The sequence below is a fragment of the Brachyistius frenatus genome, unplaced genomic scaffold, assembly GCF_029030835.1.
Source record: "Brachyistius frenatus isolate BFR_SWC_R1_liver_20210118 unplaced genomic scaffold, ASM2903083v1 Contig_69, whole genome shotgun sequence".
NCBI lineage: Eukaryota > Metazoa > Chordata > Actinopteri > Embiotocidae > Brachyistius > Brachyistius frenatus.
Genome location: NW_027210668.1, coordinates 71,290 through 91,012, shown reverse-complemented (window position 1 = coordinate 91,012; position 19,723 = coordinate 71,290). Strand labels below are relative to the sequence as shown.

The window sequence follows — 19,723 nt, the reverse complement described above, 5'->3', positions numbered from 1 at the left end:
TCTCGCTCGATTTCCATTCTTCTGGAAAGATCTGTTGCTCCCTGACTGTCTGTGCAGTCTTCATCTCGTGTAAAGAGTCTCATACCTTCTAAACTACTGCTGTTCAACTATCTGCAGCATTATGATTGGTCGCATCGGCGGAGCCGCTCGCGGGCCGTGTGTGAGGAATGTCTGGGTCTGGGGCATATCTGACGTTTCCTCTGTGGTTTTTAGGGGCTAGTGCTCCCTTTCTCTTGCTCTCTGTGGTCCTGGGGCTCGACTACACTGCAGTTCACCAAATAAGGGCATTGAAGGAGGAATGCTGCTTTAGACGGGAGAGCATCTTTCCCTCTTTTCATGGTGAAAATAGCTCCGCTTTAAGGGGACTACAGCGTTAAGATAGAGGGCTGTCTTCTTGTCGGAAAATAGCAGACGACGTCATCGCTGCCAGGACCTTGTTTGACATGTGGATTCAGACATTTCGAGCACAAACTGCACATTAAGCCACTTTCGGGTGTCATTATTTGTTGTGTAACAAGGTAACTGGGAGCTGTACATTTGTTCTCCCAGGCGAAGTAAATACGCTGTTAAAGCAAAAAGAGATCTTTGGTAGTTTCAGTGTGTCCGGGGTGGATTCATACTGGTACTTTTAGATGAACACTTGTGCTCCGATCACACACATTAATGCCAGAGTTAAACCGCCTCCGAGACTCTGCAGCGGTGTTTTGAGAGCGCAGACTGAGCCCCCAGGGTCCCGAGGACCTGCACAGACCAGCTGAGCAGGATCCTACAGCACCTCTTCAACCTGAGCGGGAGCCGGGAGAAGGTTCCAGCACCGCCTCCTTGTTCTGGTGCCAAACACGTCTTCATCTCAGACCTGAGGTGAGCACCTGTCTGGATTCATTGCAGTTTGCCAAGGTCGGCGTTGGGGGTGTCATCGTCTACCCGCTTCAGCGAGCCCACTCTCACCTGGATAAAGCTGGCAGTACTGTGAGGTTCGACTTCTTTGATTTGTCCAGGGCATCCAGAATAAGCAGGTAAACGCCTCCTCAACCTCCTGGATTAATGACTCCCTCGCCGACAGACTACAGTTTGTGGAACTGAGGAGGTGGTTAACAGCACAGGAGCCCGGCAGGGATCTGAACTCACGTTGTGTTCAGATCAACTTTTACCTCCCATTCCTCGCACGAGTTCGGCTGCTCAAGTTAAACATGTTCAACTCGCGTGGGCGTCTTGGTATTGACTTTGTATGTAATCGCTTCGCGGGAATAATTCACTTCTTTGGTCTGAACACACCATCAGACCTCAGACTACCAGTACAACGTCTCAGATGACTCTGCAGTTGTGTCGATGGGCGACGGGGATCGAGCGCAGGGAACTGGTGGAACTGGCTTCGTGGCACGTAGCGGAAACAACCATCTTAGTCCTCTACAGGTTGTTGTGCAGATTTAACGTACAAGCCTTAACATTAATTCGTGATCTTTCGATAGAGGGCCTTTGGACAGTGCCAGACGAGATGTATGCTCCCCCCTTTTCACATCTGTCAACCGATAACTATCAGCAAGGTGGTGAAAAAAGAAAATACCAAACGAGCCCTTTAAAGCCGTGGAGAAGAACTAACTGTGGGCCTCGGCTGAGGATGAGGACATACTATATGTTTGTTAGTGAAAACACACATCTCCGTGTACCCATTACAGAACATGAAAAGAATCACAATAAAAATGTCTGGGTCCTTTTTTTGATTTATGCAAGATGTTGGAAAACAGAACTACAGCTGAAACATGAGCACCTCGTCTCAGAGCTACAGCTCACCACGTCTCCATTCAACAGACTTTACTAAAACGATGAATTCCATGAATGATTTCTATCTTATGAGTCTCGCAGGGGGAAAAAAAACATTTCAAACTACTTCTGGCTGTAACATCTTGAATACATTTAAAAGACGTGAACAACAATCTCCTTCAAAACAATTCTTTCATTCTTAATCTGCAAAAAAACAAGAACATGGAAGGAGACTTTACTTGAATCCTGCTGAAATATCTCGATTCAATACGGCCAGTATTAAATCATAAACATGTACCGCATGAAGCTCCTTGTTACGAGAGGCTTCGCAGGGCTGGAAATAATGCGATCAAACGAGTAATAAGACAAAGAGTGGGTGGGCGTGGCTTGTGTAAATCTCTCCACGACATAAAAGCCACGAGAGGACTGGGTTTTATGAAAATCAACCTCAACCCAGATCTCAAACACGTCTTATCTGCCCGCCACTAGAGGCTCGATCCACCGACTAAACAACGATGAGCTCAAAACCGTAAACGTGTCGTTATCGGCTCCGTGGTTTTCGGAGGGTTGCTCGCCGCGGGGTCTGCGGCACAAAGCGGCCATTTCCCTGACCCACTTTTCCTGCCTTGTGGAGCACATGAAAAGACCGACGGACAATGAGGCAGACAGTTTTGGAATCACTGTTACAATGAGAGGAAAACACAACTGCGCCGCGGCCTGGGTGTCACTGGAAACACATTACACAGTGGAAACCGGCACACGCACTCTCGCAAACGCGCCGAGTTTCCTCCCATTGTCATCACCGGCAACACAAAAGAGATTCACCGAATGTGACTTCAAAAGCCTGGCGTGAACACAGAGGGACAGTCGGGCCATCGCAAAGTCAGCGCATCTCCTTTCCCCTCGCTGTCCGACACTCAGGGACACACCTGCTCCAAGACTCCTTCATCTACAAAAATAATAATATTAATAATAATAATAATAATAAAGACCAGTTGATTGACTGGCAGAAAACTTGGGAGCGTAACCTGCGTTTTCTTCCCACAAAGTGTGTGTGTGTGTGTGTGTGTGTGTGTGTGTGTGTGTGTGTGTGTGTGTGTGTGTGTGTGTGTGTGTGTGTGTGTGTGTGTGTTTGCGGCCGGCGGTGCTGGTGGTGTGTGGTGTGTGTGGCCCCCAGTGTTTACACACAAGCAGCCTAATCTGCAGCCTGATCGGCCGGTATGGGTTTGGTCACCCATGTCACATTCCCCCAGTGACACACTACCACCACAAACACAGGCTTACAGTGGGCAGAGGTAACTTCCCAGCAGTTTTCCTCTGCAGTTCTCAGACCCTCCTGCTGCACTCTCTCCAGAACACGCGGCTCTGATGGCGCTCTCGCTCCCAATGTGCTTCATTGACCTTTCAATGAAGCTGTGGGAAACTTTCTGCTGATGCAGCACGGCTAACTCCGTGGCCTTACCTTTTTGTTTTTGTAACCATGTGTCAGAGGAACCTGTAAGATCCTTGTCACCTTCTGAATACGAATGTCACAATACCAGAAATTCAGGAGTCGCGACCAAAACCACTGAAATCCTGCGGTTCTTGATTTCAGTTTCGAGAGCAAATGCTCCGTGACACTGTGTTCATTCTGTAACTTGGCCCCGATCATCTGCTCAAACACTAAATGTTTCTGTACATGAATCAGTGTTTCGCAGCTGACCTGTTGCTGCAGCTGCACGTGATGCTGCCGCTCTGCGTGTTATTTCTATCGTCCACTATCTACCGTATCTACAGCCTCTACCGTACCGTCGTCTTTTCGACTTGGTACCGAAGGATCCGTTTTCCTGACATCCTGAGATCTGAGAACACTTATCATCATTTCACATCCAGCGCTGCAGAAGCAAACATGGGAACCCACTATGAAATAATGCTCCATGGAAATGTGCCGGGCATATACACGTTTTATTAAGCCTGCACCACATGTTTTTAGTTCCAGCACCACACGTGATTCTAAGCTCAAACAAACCGTATAAAGTGCCCACCAGCTGCATGCGCTGTCCATAATGTGCACTATAGAAATTGTATAAAGGGAACTAGGGGGGGGGGGGGCACAAACAGTGAATGGAGTTGGGAAGTAATGGCGCCTTTAGTCAAATCTGAAAAGAAAAACCACCAGTTATAATAGGTAATGCTAGAAAGACCTGTTAACAGAGAGTTTGAGCACTTAGCAGGTCTGATTTGAATCCAACAGACATACAAGAGCCTCAATGCAACACAGCAGTTAGTGGCTGTAACATGCTAACAAACAGCTTCCAAACCGTCTATCGAACACCACGTGCAACCTGGACTCAAGTTTATGAGCGCATGGATTAATAGACTGAAAACGATGCATCCATTTCGGGTAAATCAGGTTTTTGCTGCGAGTGCCTCCTGCAGCACGATCTATTGGCACCATCCCTACCTTCAGTTCATGAAGTGTACGCGTCTCCCAGCGAGCACACACAAAACCATTTTACAACCAAAAACTAGTTTTACATTTCAAATCCAAGTTCACGTTCAGTGCTTCTTGACTAGTTTTCCTGTTCTGTGTTTAAGAGCACTAACCTCACACCGCAGGAGCATTAACGGAGAGAAGTACACCCCCCCCCCCCCAGCGCTAACTTGATGCGACTTTGAAAGCGAACACACTTAAGGAGAGGAGAGAGTGGACAAGATGCGCTACTCACCGATTCGTCCAGGGCAAAGCGCAGACAGCCATGTTCGTACAGCACAAAGAATCTCCGTTGCCATTTCTGTCAGGAGGAACACATGCTGTCAGAAGAGCCCACACTTGAGCTAAAGTAGCAGGTTTTATGAGTCCAAGGAAAGCACAGACACTTGCTCCATCTCATTGAAGTAGTCGTATTTAGCCTCCGTTTCTCTGATTTCATAAGAAACTGTAGTAGCAGTTTGTTCATTATTGCTATGACAGGATATTTCGGTTATTTAAGGAGAAGTATTGGTGTATACATGCCCATTAAAAAGTTTGTGCAACCATTCAAAGTAAACCCATTTGCAGGCCGATACAGGCTCTTACCCGGGATCTCTGCATAGGATTGTCAAAGTCAGTTCCCTCAGGGGCCAAGCACAGCCATCCACCGTAAATAGGTTTAGCCTGTAAAAGAGGGAGGGGGGGGGGGGACAAAACAAAAAAACAGCAATTTAGGTAATCATTAAAAGTGGAAGAGAGTGTGAGCTGATGGGGGATGGGAAGGAGACAGATTGTGTAAATATGAGAGAGAACGCTTTTGGGATCCAGATGTTGCCTCTGAGGCTTCTGGTGTGATCAACTCGATTTGATGACACGCCTGAGTGCCTCTTTTTTTTTTTTTTAACCCATTTTCCCACAGCAGACGAGACCAGCATGACAGACTGTGACTGACTGACTCAAAAACAAACACGGCACATCTACACAGCATTTGACTTCTGAATGTAGAAACGCGGCGCCTGCTCTCGTTGGGCAGCAGGTCGGCTCTCAAATCGACGGCTCTCTGCTCTCCATTAACGCCGAAGATCTTTCAGCCGTGAGCGTTAACCATTAGCGAGCAGCTCTCACTTCCGCCCACCACTACTTCCACACGTCCAACCTAAAAACGCATCTGCTGGAAGGTAAAAGGATCCAATTATTCTTCTGCTATTCTAATACCGGCCCTGTAAACCGCTCCATGTCACTGCATGCCTGCCATAAATCTATACATGCCTGGTTGAACTTGCATGGACGTGCACCATGAAGGCAGTTTTGATGAGCTGAACCCATTAAGAGGTTACTTTGCAGGGGAAGCGTGTTGGGAAACGCATAAATCAAAATCAGTCTGGGGAATATGACAAAGGATGATAAATGATGTCACTCGTGTCATGACGTCATGAACGGGACGGAGAGGAGGGACGAGGGGTGAAAACTGGGAGCAGCTGTTTCTGAAATGAGGAGCAAGAACACGCACCGAGAAAAATACACAAACTCCCTCCATTTATCATATTGTGAACAACACAGCCTCACCCGTCAAAGATGGAGCACTGCTTCCCTTTCTCCCAGTGAGCCTGTCATCTGTGCCAACATCCAAACTAATGAGGGAAACTTATAAAATGCACACTTGCTAGAAAGGTTGCGGTGATATGAGCGTCGTGGCTGATCGGCGCAGAGCTGAGGGAGCAAATAAACTGTGACTGTCGCTGTACATTTATTTACATTTTACACGGAAAATAAATTAGGCAACGCTTCAAGCGAGGCAGAGTCCCTGGATTTTGTGCCTCAAACATCTGTAGAGGATGAAGCGGGACGCGCTGAATCTTTGATCATCACCAAAATATGTGAAGAAATTACAGTGACTGGTTTTCCCTGTCAGAACTCACACAAACGGATTATTGTGGTGCAAAACGAGCGGTGAAAATTTTAGAAGCACCTTAACGATGTGCTGGTGAATAATTCAGGTGCGTTGAGACGCTCTGTGATAATTCATTTTTAATATATTTTTACACAGTACCGCTGTTCTCAATAACATCTTTCTGCTGCTCAGCAACTATAAAACTATTCAGTGATCACTGCTGTCTAACAACGGTTAAAACTTCTTCCTGGGCCAACCTCCAATCACTTCTATAATTGAGTCAGCACTTGGCAGCATAAACATAATTATATCATTGACTGCACAGTATTGTGTGATGGGCTTTAGTGACATGTGAAATGAGCAATCACCTCGATGTATGACAAAATGTTGGCGTCTTAACGTTGCTGTTACACAGAAGTACGCAACCTCTGGCAACATGAAGCGAGTGAGTCCAGGACAGGAGGGAAAGTTCCTCCGGCTCCATTGACTCCCATTCAACTTCTCACATGAAATTCTAAGTCAATACAATTTCTCCACGAGTTATTTCGGTGTTTTTAGCTAAAGTCAGTCCTTCTTATTAGTTTCCTGACCGTTCATCTAAAATTAATCCCGTCTTTAATTATAAAATAAGCTTCAAAAAGCCGTGTTTGTGGGCTGTTTGATTGACAGGCCTGTGGTGCAGTCAGGTTACGCTATCGGTGGGCGGGACGCAGTATCGTCGGGTTTCCAATCAGACCGAGTCAGATTCCCCCCCCCCCCCCCCCCAGCTTTCCAAATATGGTCACGTCCGGCTCCAAACCGCTCGGGTCAAAGAAAATGGCGTCGGACAAAATCTGAACTCAAGATTTCATAACGGTAGTTCACAAACCAGGTAACATGTAACATAAAAATGCAACGGGCCCTTTCTGGAGCTGGTGTCTGCTGTGTCTGTTCTGGGCGACTGTGTGGCAGAGCAACATGGCGGGCTCCATGGAAACTCCCTGTCTAGATAGGAAGGGCTCTTTTTAGTTTCAGGTGATTACACACTAAAGAAAACATAATCATGAATATTATACTCCATTTCTGGCAGTAGATCCCCTTAAATGGCCACAAACTATAACTAACCTGTGCAGGTTTTTAAAGATGCCGACAGAAACCCAGAGTGCATTTGAAATCTCAAGAAAGTACTACCCTCCTGAGCAGGAACTGTTTCAGGGGTGAAACTATCTCCCCGGAGCTTAATGTCGAGTTCTTCAAAAGGTTCCTGTTCCCAAGAGAGACTTCCTTCAGTAGAAACGCATCTGAAGAGACCAGCATTTCCAGATCTATGTACTCCTTCACAGACACTCTTTGCTCGCCGGGACAGACCCACGAATATGAGCGCTAACCTTTGAGTCCCGGGCGTCGCCTGCAGTCATTAGCTGCATGGGAACATTTGGGATTGTGTTGAAGACATATGCTCGATCGTAACCTCGCACGGTGGGATGTTGAGCAGCGGCCACGAGGAAACTCGACTCTGATTTCCCAACCCCACACTTCCTTTCTCCCCCGCTGACTCCTGCTCCCACTCCTCAGGTCCCATCACATCCCTGCTTGTATTTCTCCATCCCTCCCACGCGAGTGTAAACCTTCGCCCTGCCTGTGTCCTCCATCACTGTCCTGCCTCCCACCTCCCCTCCCGGACAGCGTGATCACTTTTCTCCAACGGGGAGAGACCGCCTGGCCCGACCACCGTCTCCACTCTGCGAGGACAAATGATTCATGTGGCCGAGTGAAAACCGTGACAACAGACAGGGAACTCACGGGGAAATAAAATATAAAACGGCTTTTTGGAGCACACTGACTGTAATAAAAGAAATCACTGGGGCTCCAGCCGTAGCCCCTCCCCCAGCCCACCTTGTATCCCAGCAGTGTTGAACAGAGACATTGTTTATATTGGACAGTGTCCTTCAGACATTCAGCTCTCTTTCCTTCGCATAACTTTTCAATGCAGACAATCCGTTTCAAAGCTGCATTTTCAATCTCCAGCTCCCTTTAAGCCTGAATAACTTGCATTTAATTTAGGACTGAAATTCACTTAGCCAAATCCCCTATTCATGGTGTTTTAACAGCATTACACAGATTTACCGCAGCTTTCTTTTCACTGGGTTATTGAGTTTATCTCCTCAGGCAGACTGCAGCAATTTCTGAACACTGGGAACACTTTACAAATCCTAACTCTCACCTCGGACCTGTTGAACGAGGCTCAGACGTTTAACACTGTTTATGTGCGGTTACATAATACTGCTTTAGGCCAGTAATGGCCCGGTGCGTCGCGCTAGCTGGTTTGAGGACTGTCCAGATAGAATCCACACAAAACCCGCTTGTGCAACTGAGCTCCCTGCAAACTGTTTGGATAGCTGACAGACTGGGGACATGTTCAAAAGCCCGTGGGTGACTGGGACAACAGTGATGAGCGAGGACGGACGGCGAACCTCTCTAAGCCTCTCTGGGTGTCGTCATATGACCCGTGGGAGATCAGCGTGGGCCCGGTGGAAGTAATGCAGCCACAGCCAGTCTCCCCTGACCCGGGAGTCTGAAGGGTTAACCTGAAGTAAACTCGGTGCAGAAAGCGAGACACACTTTTGAAAAAGAAAAGCAAGTGCGTGCCCCCACACACTGGCAGAGGAGAAGAGGATGCTGACGTTGCTGTTTTGGCTCTTAAGCCTTGTTCAAGGACCCATCTGGGCCTCACGGTCTGGGATCAATTACAGGATACAACAGAGACTGAACTAATGATCTGAGAGAGAAAGAGAGCCTCAAAAAACATGCTCATAATAAGAGCACCGCTGAATGGAGCTTCACGTCGTCTTCGCTCCGCTCATCATGCTCTTCATTCAGGTCCCGTTAACCTCCACGTAGTGCCCGTAGTGGTCTCTACTCTGCCTGGGGGAAACACTGAAAACAAACAACCACAGCTAAACAACAGCCGAGCGTTACAAAATCAATCACGGCGACCAAACTAACAGCAAATGGAGCTATTAGAGCCCAAAGACATCCACTTTCCCCAGCGGTGACTCAGCCACATGGACAGAGATAGAAGGCTGAAGGAAGAAGTGAAGGAACCATAGATGTCTTGTGATTCATCCAAAACAAACAGCCACAGCTTTCTCCACATCATAGCTGTAACCGCACTGTTGCTTGATTGCATCAGATTGAGAGGAGACTGTATTTAATGACATCCTGCTGATCATTACAACTCAACTTGGAAGTCTAATCACCAGGAGGGCTGCTGGCTCCCTTTTCAACTTCTAATATAACAGATATTAAAGCTTACAATGATGTTGTCGTCAGCCTACATTCCCATAAGATTAATCATCTGGTTAAATAGCCCGCAGCCAATAATCATTTTTCACTTTCCAAAGTTTGGCAGCAGCAGCAGCGCATCTTGAACAGGATTGTCTCAGCTGGTCTTTAAACTATTAAAGGCGTTGAGCAACCTAATCGTCCTCGCTTTGCTTACCTGGGTGAGATCCTGATCCGTCAGCAGATGCAGCTCTCGTGGTTTGAAGCAGTTCTGACATTTGCTTTTGTTGAAGAAGTTCGCCTGGAATTTCCTACATGGGTTTTCTTTAGCGGCAGACATGATATTTCTCCTGTTTTTAAACTCTCTGAGGTCGTTTCTCTGCAGGATCTTGAATCAGCAGCGCAGTTGTAATCCCGCTGGTTTCTTCTGAGCCTCTTCTATCTCAACTTAGAAAAAGCTCCGGCACTCCGACGCATTTTCGAGTACCACAAAAAAAAAAAAAAAAAGAAAAAAAGAAACCCCAGAAAAAGCCCAAACAGGAGTTGAATTGTTCGGGACGAGGTTTCAAAGCAAACGCTTCTTTTGTCTGTTTGTCTGTATCCAATTGCTGCCTCTCGATAAATAATTAGCTGCCATCAAGCCAGCCTTCTTCTCATCACCCGGCGGTGATGAAGCGTTTCGGTCCGCGGCCTGCGACCACAAAGCGGAGCGGCGAGAAGGAGGCTAATATCCTGTTAGCTCGCCAGTGGGTTTCCAGATCAATACCGTGACGGCGTAAACCCACAACATTAACATTTGCACAGTTAGCACCTTCAGGTTCCGGACCGATAGTGTCCTTTGAGTAACAGCACGATACCGCGTGAAGGAGCCAACCCGAAAGACAGCCTGCAGCCGGACAGCAGACTCCGATCCCCGCCGCAGCAGTCGGTCCACGCGAAGTTCATCCAGCGCTCCTCGGCTCGGCTAGCTAGCGCGCAGATAGGCTGGCTAATGAAACGCTCTCCTGGCTCCCGTCTTCAACTGGACTTTAAAAAAAAAAAAAGAAGAAGAAGAGTCGGCCCTCCCCCCCAAAAAAACAACAACAAAAAAAAACCGCTCCCAGTGCTTCTCTCCCGGGTAGAAACGCTGCACGCAGGGCACGCAACCTCTCGGCCAGTCACAGATGGCAGAAGCCGTGTTTCGGGGTTGGCTCCATAACGAGCCTGGATAGGAGAGAGAGAGGACACGGGCTCCTGGAGTTCTCGGGGGTCTCGCGATAACTGCTCACTGTCGCCGCCTACAGAGAGAACACGGTTACTGAACACTGGCCAGTTCACAGATCAACTTTTAATTATTAGTAACTTTACCAATGGCCTGTAAGTTGTGAAAATATCGGGGGGGGGGGGGGGGGGGTGGATGAAACCATTTTCACATTTTAAACTCTTTTTTTTATTTTTATTTTTTTATAAAAATGTGCAATTCGATAGCATTGTAAAAGTACTCAGTTACAAATAAAAGTCCTGCATTCAAATTTTAGGCTACTTCAGTGTAGACAGTGGTGGGAAGAAACTTAGTATATTTACACAAGAACTGTACTAAAGTACTATTATGAGGTACTTGTACTTAACTCCATTTTAATATAGCTTTGTTCTTCCACTCCACTACATTTCAGAGGGAGATGTTGTACTTTTTACTCCACTACATTTATTTAACAATTTAAGTTTGTCATCTCCACCAAATGGTGATTTTCCCTCTGAAACTTCTCACATTGTTTCATTTCAGTAGATGTTCAAATGATCTCACCAAAAATCAAAGATCACAGAAAAAGTAAAAAAAAACTGACAACAGATTGGTTGATCTGAAACTTCTTTCCTCTCTCAGTAATCACCTCAAACTGTAAAGTAGTTCAAACTATCTCAACCTTTTCAAAGTGCTAAATTAAAGGATCTGAACGCTTCTTCCACCACTTCTGTACAAATGTTAAAGTAAAATACATTTACATTTAAATTCAAGTATCAAAAGTGCTCATGAGGCAGACAAAGGCTGCTGTTGCCTATATATATATATAGTTAATATATATATAGTTAATAACATATTATCATATTATAATATATATATATATATATATATATATATTATAATATGATAATATGTTATTAACTATTTTACTATCACTGATACATTATTCTGTTGTTGTTGTCGAGGTGGGAAAGTCTAATGACATTTTCTATCCCTCTTAATCAAGTTTTTTTTTAATGTATTAATAGCAGTGTAATTTATCAGTTGTACAAAATGACTAAATAACTGGCCTCTCAAACAGCAGTACAATGCAAACATTTGGTGAATCTGACACTCGTGCTCCATCCCTTCATGCTGGCAACAGGGAAACATGCCTCAGATACTGTGCATATGTGTGTTTATTAATGGCCAAGTCAAGCGGAGGCTATTATAAGCAGCAGGTTCCAGTGGACAGCAGCGGGTCGGACACACAGAGGAAGAGAGCTTTGTGAATGGACGAGGGACACAACGGGAGGAGAAGGGCCTCTGTTACCTAACTAAACCCAGAGAAACACAACAGCCAGGCCTGCTGAAGGATTAGTTCCTTGTCCGTGCTGTAAGTGAACCAATAATAACACAGATTACAAGTGTGTAGGTGTGTGTGTGTTGTGTCTGTAGATGTGCTCTCCCAAGCTGGCTAACCTCAATCATGTGTCAGTCCAAACATGGGGCTGAGCTGGAAATGGGATGTCTGGAGTCACCAGGAGTTTTAATGTGGATTAAAGTATTTTCCCAAGTAAAGCAGGACAAGTAAGGTCATTCATCGTGGATAAATGTGAGTCTCCCTGGTTGCCCCCCTCGGGGTATCCTATGAACATATCCTGGAGATGACAGAGTGTTAAACATTCTGTGGCGGCACCGTGGCCAGAATATATTTAGCTGTTCTCCTCAAACTCACTTTACATGGTCAGTGTGTTAGCCCGGCCTCCAGGCTCAACACATTTGGAGCAGAAAACCAAAGATTGTGCGGTTGTCACAGTCAAAACGGATACAGCGCTAATATATTGGCCTGTAAGTGTCTTTTGATGTGTGAACACTGGGCAGTACAAATGCCCAGTTTACAATCATCCGGCATAATAAAGCACTAGTTTTTGGGAAGTATTTTTATTAGTATTTTCAGACAAGAGTTCGATGAGAGGATAAATACCCCTCATGTTTTTACAGAAAATAGGAAACTGGATGAGCACGCTGATTAAATCAGTTTAGCACAAAGACTGGAGGCAGAGGAAACAGATTGGCTCTGTCCTAAATTACTCAAATCCACCGACTAGCACCTCTAAACTTCCCTAATTAACATTTTACATCCTGTTTATTTCTTAAAACCAAAAACACGTGGTTTTCCAATTCACATAACATGAGTAATTTATGAAATTTAGATGTGCTTCCCTCTGTTTCCAGTTTTCCTACTTTTTTGTTTATTTGTTTATTCAATCTTTATTCCAGAACAAAAACATGCAGCTATATATGTACAAAAAGATATCAACATAAAATACTGACTATTTGGAGTTATACATAATAATAAGAAAACATGGAGTTTAGCTAACTGGCTGTTCTCTTCTCATACGTCTCATATGAGTGGTGTCAGTCTCAGCTAACTCTTGGCAAGAAAGCAAACATGTTTACTTTTTAAAACCAACTTCCAACTACTGCTTTAAAATACACATGCAGCCGTACCATAGGTTGGAATTTGACCTATATTTTACCAGCTGTGTCGACTGGGAAGGACACATGATACAGAGAAGTCTCCTCAGGTTTACTTCTGTGTCGTTGTGGAAACACATTTAGGAGGTTATACTGCCTCATACATGATTGCTTCTGACAGATAGTGCTGAATTTGATCAACACAGACTGTTTACCTGAAAGGCACTGATGAAATCATGATTGAAAACAAAACCCTTTATTGGTTTCTGTGATTGAATCAATACCAAACACTGAAGAGAAGCTTTAGATAAAGAACAGAGTTTAAAGATTTTCAGCTTTCAGAAATTGACGTTTCCTGCACTGACTTTAAATAGGATTAACATGTTGTTACCGACACTGTGATAGTTTTAAGCCACACTTTGGGAGACATAAACCTGATCCGAGTTGTCCTGTCAGCACAGAGTGCTGACTCTGCTAATGCAGGTCACTTGGTGTGCAGTTATTCCCCCCACTGATCACTCTGCTTTCTCCTTGCAGAACATGGGCCTGCCGTCAGTGATGGTGTTACCCCTGCTGATCATCGTGGCAGCGGGGGTGTACTACATCTATCATGAGGTCATGCAGTTCATGTCCAAGTCCTTAGTGCGAAACAAAGTGGTGGTGATCACCGATGCTGTGTCCGGGGTGGGGACTGGTAAATGATCCGACTTGTGTTCTTAATATTTAACTTTACTTTGATTGCCACAGAGGGTTTGTTTTCACCTTTGTTAGTTTCAGCACAATGACACACAAAAGAAGATTCAATGACATTTCAGCAGCGATAAGAGCAATTTATTTAGATGGTAAATGAGAACCTTGGATTTTTGTCATTTAATTATTACTGTATAAAAGGCAAAATTGTATTAATTAATGGAGACAGACAAATCCCCTAAGTTTGAATTTTTAGCATGCAGCCAGTTAGCTTAGCTTAGCTTAGCTTAGTTTGTCTTAGCAGCGTGAAGAAGCCTAATTCTGTCCAAACATTTTACACTTGCACATGCAATCTAAAAGTTCTGAGACTCTTTCTGATGCACACAAACCAAGCAGAGCACAGTACTGATCACTGAGCAGAGGGAAGTAATAACTGTCATGAGTAATTTGATTAAGATCAGCACCTGTGTTAGATGTGTTTTGGGACCACCGGTACATGTGCATTTATGATTTCATGATGTACTTGATTGAAGAGTGTTTATCACATTTCGTGTCAAAGTGGAGAAATCAGCAACAGACACTTGAAATACTTCAGAAGGCTCGTGGCCACGAAGCCATGAGCTGGGGGAAGAGTGTTGAGTTCCCTTACAGAAACAGCACATGAGTTTCCCATGTAGTCCACATGGGACACAATTGATCACATGTATGACACGTTTATCACATGATGCAACATGTGATAACATGGGGGGAAATATATGGAAAAGTTTTCATGGGAATCTGCATTGACTTCACACCTTATGCTATAAAAAAACACATTTCTCATGGGTTTCACATGTGTATGTTGTCATGTGATCACACGAGTTTTTGCACGTGCAATTCATGTGTTTTCTTCTCTGAGGGTTGCTTTGCCTTACACTGCTCACAGTATTACATAGACCTGCATTACAATATATAATTTTGATCAGTGAGTTTTAGATGGGCTGTTAGGCATGTTGTCTTTATTAGGACAGAGCCAGGCTAACTTTAAGTCTTCAAGTGAAGCTTAGCTCATCAGCAGCTGGCTGTCGGCCCATGACATACATTTTCTCATCTAATGGCCAACAGGAAGCCCATCAAGTCTATTTCACAAAATGTCAAACAACTCCTTTAAATGAATTGATAGTTATTCAGCATGTTTTCTTCTTCCTGTTCAGAGTGTGCCCATCTCTTCCATAAGGGTGGCGCCCGGCTGATCCTGTGTGGGACGAGCTGGGATAAGCTGGAGTCTCTGTATGACTCTCTGATTAGTGACGCAGACCCCAGAGAGGTGAGGAAATAAAATAAATAAGCATGTGTCAGAGTAAACTCTTATGAGCCAACACCATTAATCTGTTTATATGGTGGCTGAATGACAAATCCTTCACTATGGCTGCTCCAGTAAACACGACCTCATGTCTATTCATTTATGCTGGAAACTTTGGCAGTTCTTAACCCTCGTGTTGTCCTTGGGTCAAAATGACCCGCAGCTGTGTTCAACCAAGTTCTATTTTATTTTCATATTTTTGGGGATCATTGGTGACAAGGAGGCTGTGAGGGTTTCTCTAAAGAATGATGACCAATGATCCCCAAAAAATATAAAACTATAGAAATAAAATAGAACTTGGTTGAACACAGCTGCGGGTCATTTTGATCCAAGGACAACATGAGGGTTAAGAGAGAGCAAAGTCCTTTTCATACCACAAAAGTCTGTCAGATAACCAGCAGGAATGAACGTGTGACACTGACATGACACGGTGGGTTTGAAGTGTAAGAAAGAGCATATCAGGTTCTGTCCTTGTTTTTATCGTGATCCTGCTCTGTCACCACCTCCCAGATCAACACTTCCTCTGGTCAACACAATAGCAGGATGTCCTGTCTGACAGCACACTGTCCTCCATGTGTCTTCTGCATACAGAGCTGAGCAGATGTGAAGACAGGAAGAAAAGCAAACATCTATGTATACAGCTGACACAAAGCAAATTAATTTCTGTTTACAGTTGGTTACTTGTTTTCCTTGGGATTATCATTGACTGGCGGTCAGAGCTCACTTACCTTTCTTGTCCCACAGCTGCATCTATAGGCCCTCATGTGCCTATAGGCCCTAGATGTTTGCAGTCTATTACTGCCAGTGATGCCAAAACAGCTCCGTTTCCCCCTTAACATCTTTGTCACACTGTAAAAAGATATTTTAATATAATAATGACATATTTCCTAGTTACCACGTACCAAATTATTTAAGAAATCTGTCTTTTTATAACAATCTATCATTTTTGCACAAAAAGCATCTTTAAACCTGTTAATCTAAAGTTATTTAAAAAAAATGGCAAATACTTGTTTACATTACATTACATTTCATTTAGCTGATGCTTTTATCCAAAGCGACTTGCAATAAGTGCATTTCAACCATGAGGGTACAAAACCCAGAACAACAGGAATCAAGAAAATACAATTTCTTCAAGAAAGCCAAACTGCAAAATGCTATCAGTAAGTGCCATTTTAACATGTACTGATAAAGCTTTATAATATACTCAAGGTGAGAAATGAGGAAATTACAAATTTCACGTTGTTTAAAGATGTCAACAAAGACACAAAAATACTCTTAAGTTGATTATTTTCTGACATATTTAGTTTGTGAGCAAGAAAAGGTGTCATTAAGTAACTATCCATAAGAGCAAAAACTTTAATTTTACAGGTTTGTTTTTGAACAGATTTTAAACTAATAATAATTCAATTTTGGACAGAGGCATCTGTCCTTCTGGTTTTTATGCTACGCTAAGATAATCACCTATCTTAATATTTATCTTACGGACATAAATATGGTATCAATCTTCTAATCTAAAGAAATCCCTGAAACGTGAAATGTATTGTTTCTTCTGACCGGGACCAGGACATATTGTTCACACAGTGAAGTAACACTTGTCTCTCCCCAGACGTTTGCCCCTAAGCTGGTGATCCTGGACTTCAGTGATATGGACGTCGTAGAGGACGTGGTGGTGGAGGTGATGGAGTGTTACGGCTACGTGGACGTGTTGATCTGCAATAGCAGCATGAAGCTGAAAGCCCCAGTTCAGAGTGTCTCTCTGGAAGTGGACAGAAACATCATGGACATTAACTACTTCGGACCAAGCACTTTGGCTAAAGGTGGGCCGGATGTTGCTGGAAATCACCACCGAACAGGCCGTCAGTTGTATTTAATTGTCTGTTCTTAATTATATTAATTCTGATATGTCTGAATAATGCGGCAGGTGTTCTTCCAGCGATGGTCTCAAGAAGATCAGGACACATAATCCTGGTCAACAGCATTCAGGGCCGACTGGCCGTCCCGTTCAGAAGTTCATGTGAGTTGCCACAAGAGTCACTGCGACCTTTGTGATGAAGTGTCGCGTCATCATTCAGTTGCCAGTTCATTGGGTGCATCCAGCTAAAACAAATGCAATCTAATACAAGAGTCTTAAAACATATCTTCTTTTGTGTTGGTTCAACTGAATGATCATTTTGATTACTGACAGGTGTTTCTATTATTTTGTCCACCCTATTTATATCAGTGATAATCTAAATAACATTAAGATCTTTCTAAGCTGAACTTGATAACCTTCAGGAAGGGAAGCTTTATTGCATAACTGTTGTATTACACTACATTAGTTTTAGTCCCTAAAAGACTGGTAACTGAGTGCATATCAATGTATATATATATAAAGTATTTATATGTATATGTATATGTTAGGGGGTGTGTGATAACATACAAAATCAATGTGAGCATGCAGGTCCTTTATGATTAAAAAAAAAAATACAAGCAGGGACCACATTAACTGTTGTGTCAAAAAGACAGTATCAATATGTTATGGAGTCAAAAAAGTATTTGAATTTGGATCTACCTTCTACTAAAGAAAGAGTCTCTATGGAAATCGTTGGTTACATGAATTGTACAGACCAACAGAGCAAAGATTTCTGACAACCTCCCGAGCTTTCAAACACATTGGTCTTGTTGTTCTCACAGTATGTTGTAACACACAAGAATGCTTCGAGCTTACAAGACAGTCAATAATTAGACGAAGTATGCTCTTTGCGATGTTTGGAATGAGACGTCTTTCTGGGTTGATCACACCTTTTCTGTTGGATGAATGTGTGTGTTTGTGTTGGTGTCTGTCAGATGCCGCGTCTAAGCATGCGGCGCAGGCCTTCTTCGACTGCCTGCGGGCCGAAGTGGAGGAGTACGGGATCGTCGTCAGCACCGTCAGTCATACTTTCATCAACGTCTCCGACCTGCCGCCAGTTAGGGAACACGCCACTAAAGTCAACGCCCTGGCTGCATGTGAGTAAAACAACTGGTTTGATGTCTTGAGGAAGCTGAAAGAGTAAAAATACAAAACAAATCTTTACACATGCGCAAAGACTTTCAGTGTTCCTTTCACTGTGGTGCATGGTTGAATCTAAATCTGTCGTTTTTCCACAGTTGTTAGAAGGCAGTTGACCCATGGCGTGCGCCCGTCAGAGCTGGCCAATGAGATTGTGCAAATGGTGAACAGGAAGAGGAAGGAGGTTGTGCTGGCCCACCCCATCCCCAGGGTGGCCCTCTACCTCCGCTCCCTCGTCCCCCCCTTCCTCTTCGCTGTGCTGGCTGCTGGAGTGAAGGACTCAGGGTTGGCTGAGCAGATGTAGGACGAAGGCAGAGAGAGAAAATGGAGTCATACAGATGTGGAATAAGGCAAATGATTGTTCGGAAATGCCAGATGTGTAAATGTATGTCCCGAAGGCTTCAGGCTGTCGCGTAATAACCAGAAAAGCACATTGTAAACTGAGATGATACAAGTCTTAAACTTTGAAACAAGACGAAGATACAAAATCATCTTATAAAGTTGATGTGGCTACTGGAACAGGAAACAGTTGCCTACTTACACACTCAGCAAACTCAGAGCAAATTTATAATTAGAAACGTGTAAGTCCAGTGTTCATTCTCGTTTTAGCTCTGTTTTGGTCTCCACCATATCCTGAGAAAAATATCTGGCTCTATGTTTACTAACTAGTTGCAAACCTTGTGTGTCCGCTGCTTGATGACAGGCAGGTGTAGTCAATGTTTTAGGTCATCCCACCGCTGCCACTCTTTTACAGACCTTTGTTATTTAACTGTATAAACAGCGAGTTAATCCAGTGCTGGCGCGACACAATGTTAAAGTGGCTGCACTCTCACAAAATAAAATAAAACAAAATTCAAATGAAATCAAGGCTGACCTGGGGTGATCCGAAATATTGATAATAGTAATTTTCTTCAGTGTTGCATTTCATCAATAAGAGCCGGTCAGATCAGAAGAATCTCAAACTGGATGTTTAGTGTCACTCGAAAACCTCTATTGTAATTATTTGTTTGTGCTGTTTCACTCTTCCATGTAAAAAGAAAACAACTGAATCTTTTTGTTTTGTTTTCTTCTTTATTGCACTTTGTTTACTTGATAAATGTTGCGTATGGATTGACTTTGAGGAACCTGTGATGAGAAGAGGAAAAGGAACGATTCTGATTAACAGCGGGACAATTAGGAAGTGGAGGAGATGTCGACAAACAAACAGCAAATCAAAGAAATGTAACAAATATCCATCTTCATCAAATATGCAACTCACCATGAATCATATTTACTTGATCAGATTAAATTAGTGTTAGAATTTGCAGGGATTTACAGGCAGAGGATGCAGTGCCATATGTGCTGCAACATTTGCTTAATGTCTGTAATGAAGTGTATTTTTTACATACCTTAACTTTATGGAAAGACAGAAAGGCCATAAGGATTTGAATGTTATAAGCATCTGAATACCTGATTGTAAAATGTAACCACTATAGTTGATCATCTATTTTTATCTCTTTATCTGAAAAAAAATCATAGTAATTATTTTTTATTTCAAATTTTGAGAACTCAACTTTCTCTTTTTTACAGTGTAGGAGGCAAAAGAATATGAAGGTTTAATCCAATGCTATACA

General features: G+C 43.7%; 2 protein-coding genes across 4 annotated transcripts in view; one reads left to right on the top strand and one right to left on the bottom strand.

The window, feature by feature from the left end:
- The window catches only part of mprip (myosin phosphatase Rho interacting protein), a 42,951-nt gene extending 32,504 nt beyond the window's left edge, over window positions 1-10,447 (bottom strand). For all 3 annotated transcript variants that reach the window (XM_069707436.1, XM_069707435.1, XM_069707437.1), the window contains exons 1-3: window positions 9,586-10,447; window positions 4,820-4,897; window positions 4,470-4,535 (exon numbers count right to left, since the gene is read on the bottom strand). In XM_069707436.1, the coding sequence (XP_069563537.1) occupies window positions 4,470-4,535; window positions 4,820-4,897; window positions 9,586-9,708 (267 nt within the window). In that variant the 5' untranslated portion in view covers window positions 9,709-10,447. The remainder of the gene's footprint in view (window positions 1-4,469; window positions 4,536-4,819; window positions 4,898-9,585) is intronic.
- Window positions 10,448-11,813: 1,366 nt separating this feature from the next.
- Window positions 11,814-19,159, top strand: dhrs7cb (dehydrogenase/reductase (SDR family) member 7Cb). The gene is made up of 7 exons (XM_069707434.1): window positions 11,814-11,962; window positions 13,585-13,741; window positions 14,931-15,043; window positions 16,686-16,896; window positions 17,001-17,093; window positions 17,906-18,067; window positions 18,209-19,159. The coding sequence occupies exons 2-7, from the start codon at window positions 13,588-13,590 to the stop codon at window positions 18,412-18,414; spliced, it is 939 nt and encodes a 312-aa protein (XP_069563535.1). The 5' UTR covers window positions 11,814-11,962; window positions 13,585-13,587; the 3' UTR covers window positions 18,415-19,159.
- Window positions 19,160-19,723: the final 564 nt, after the last annotated feature.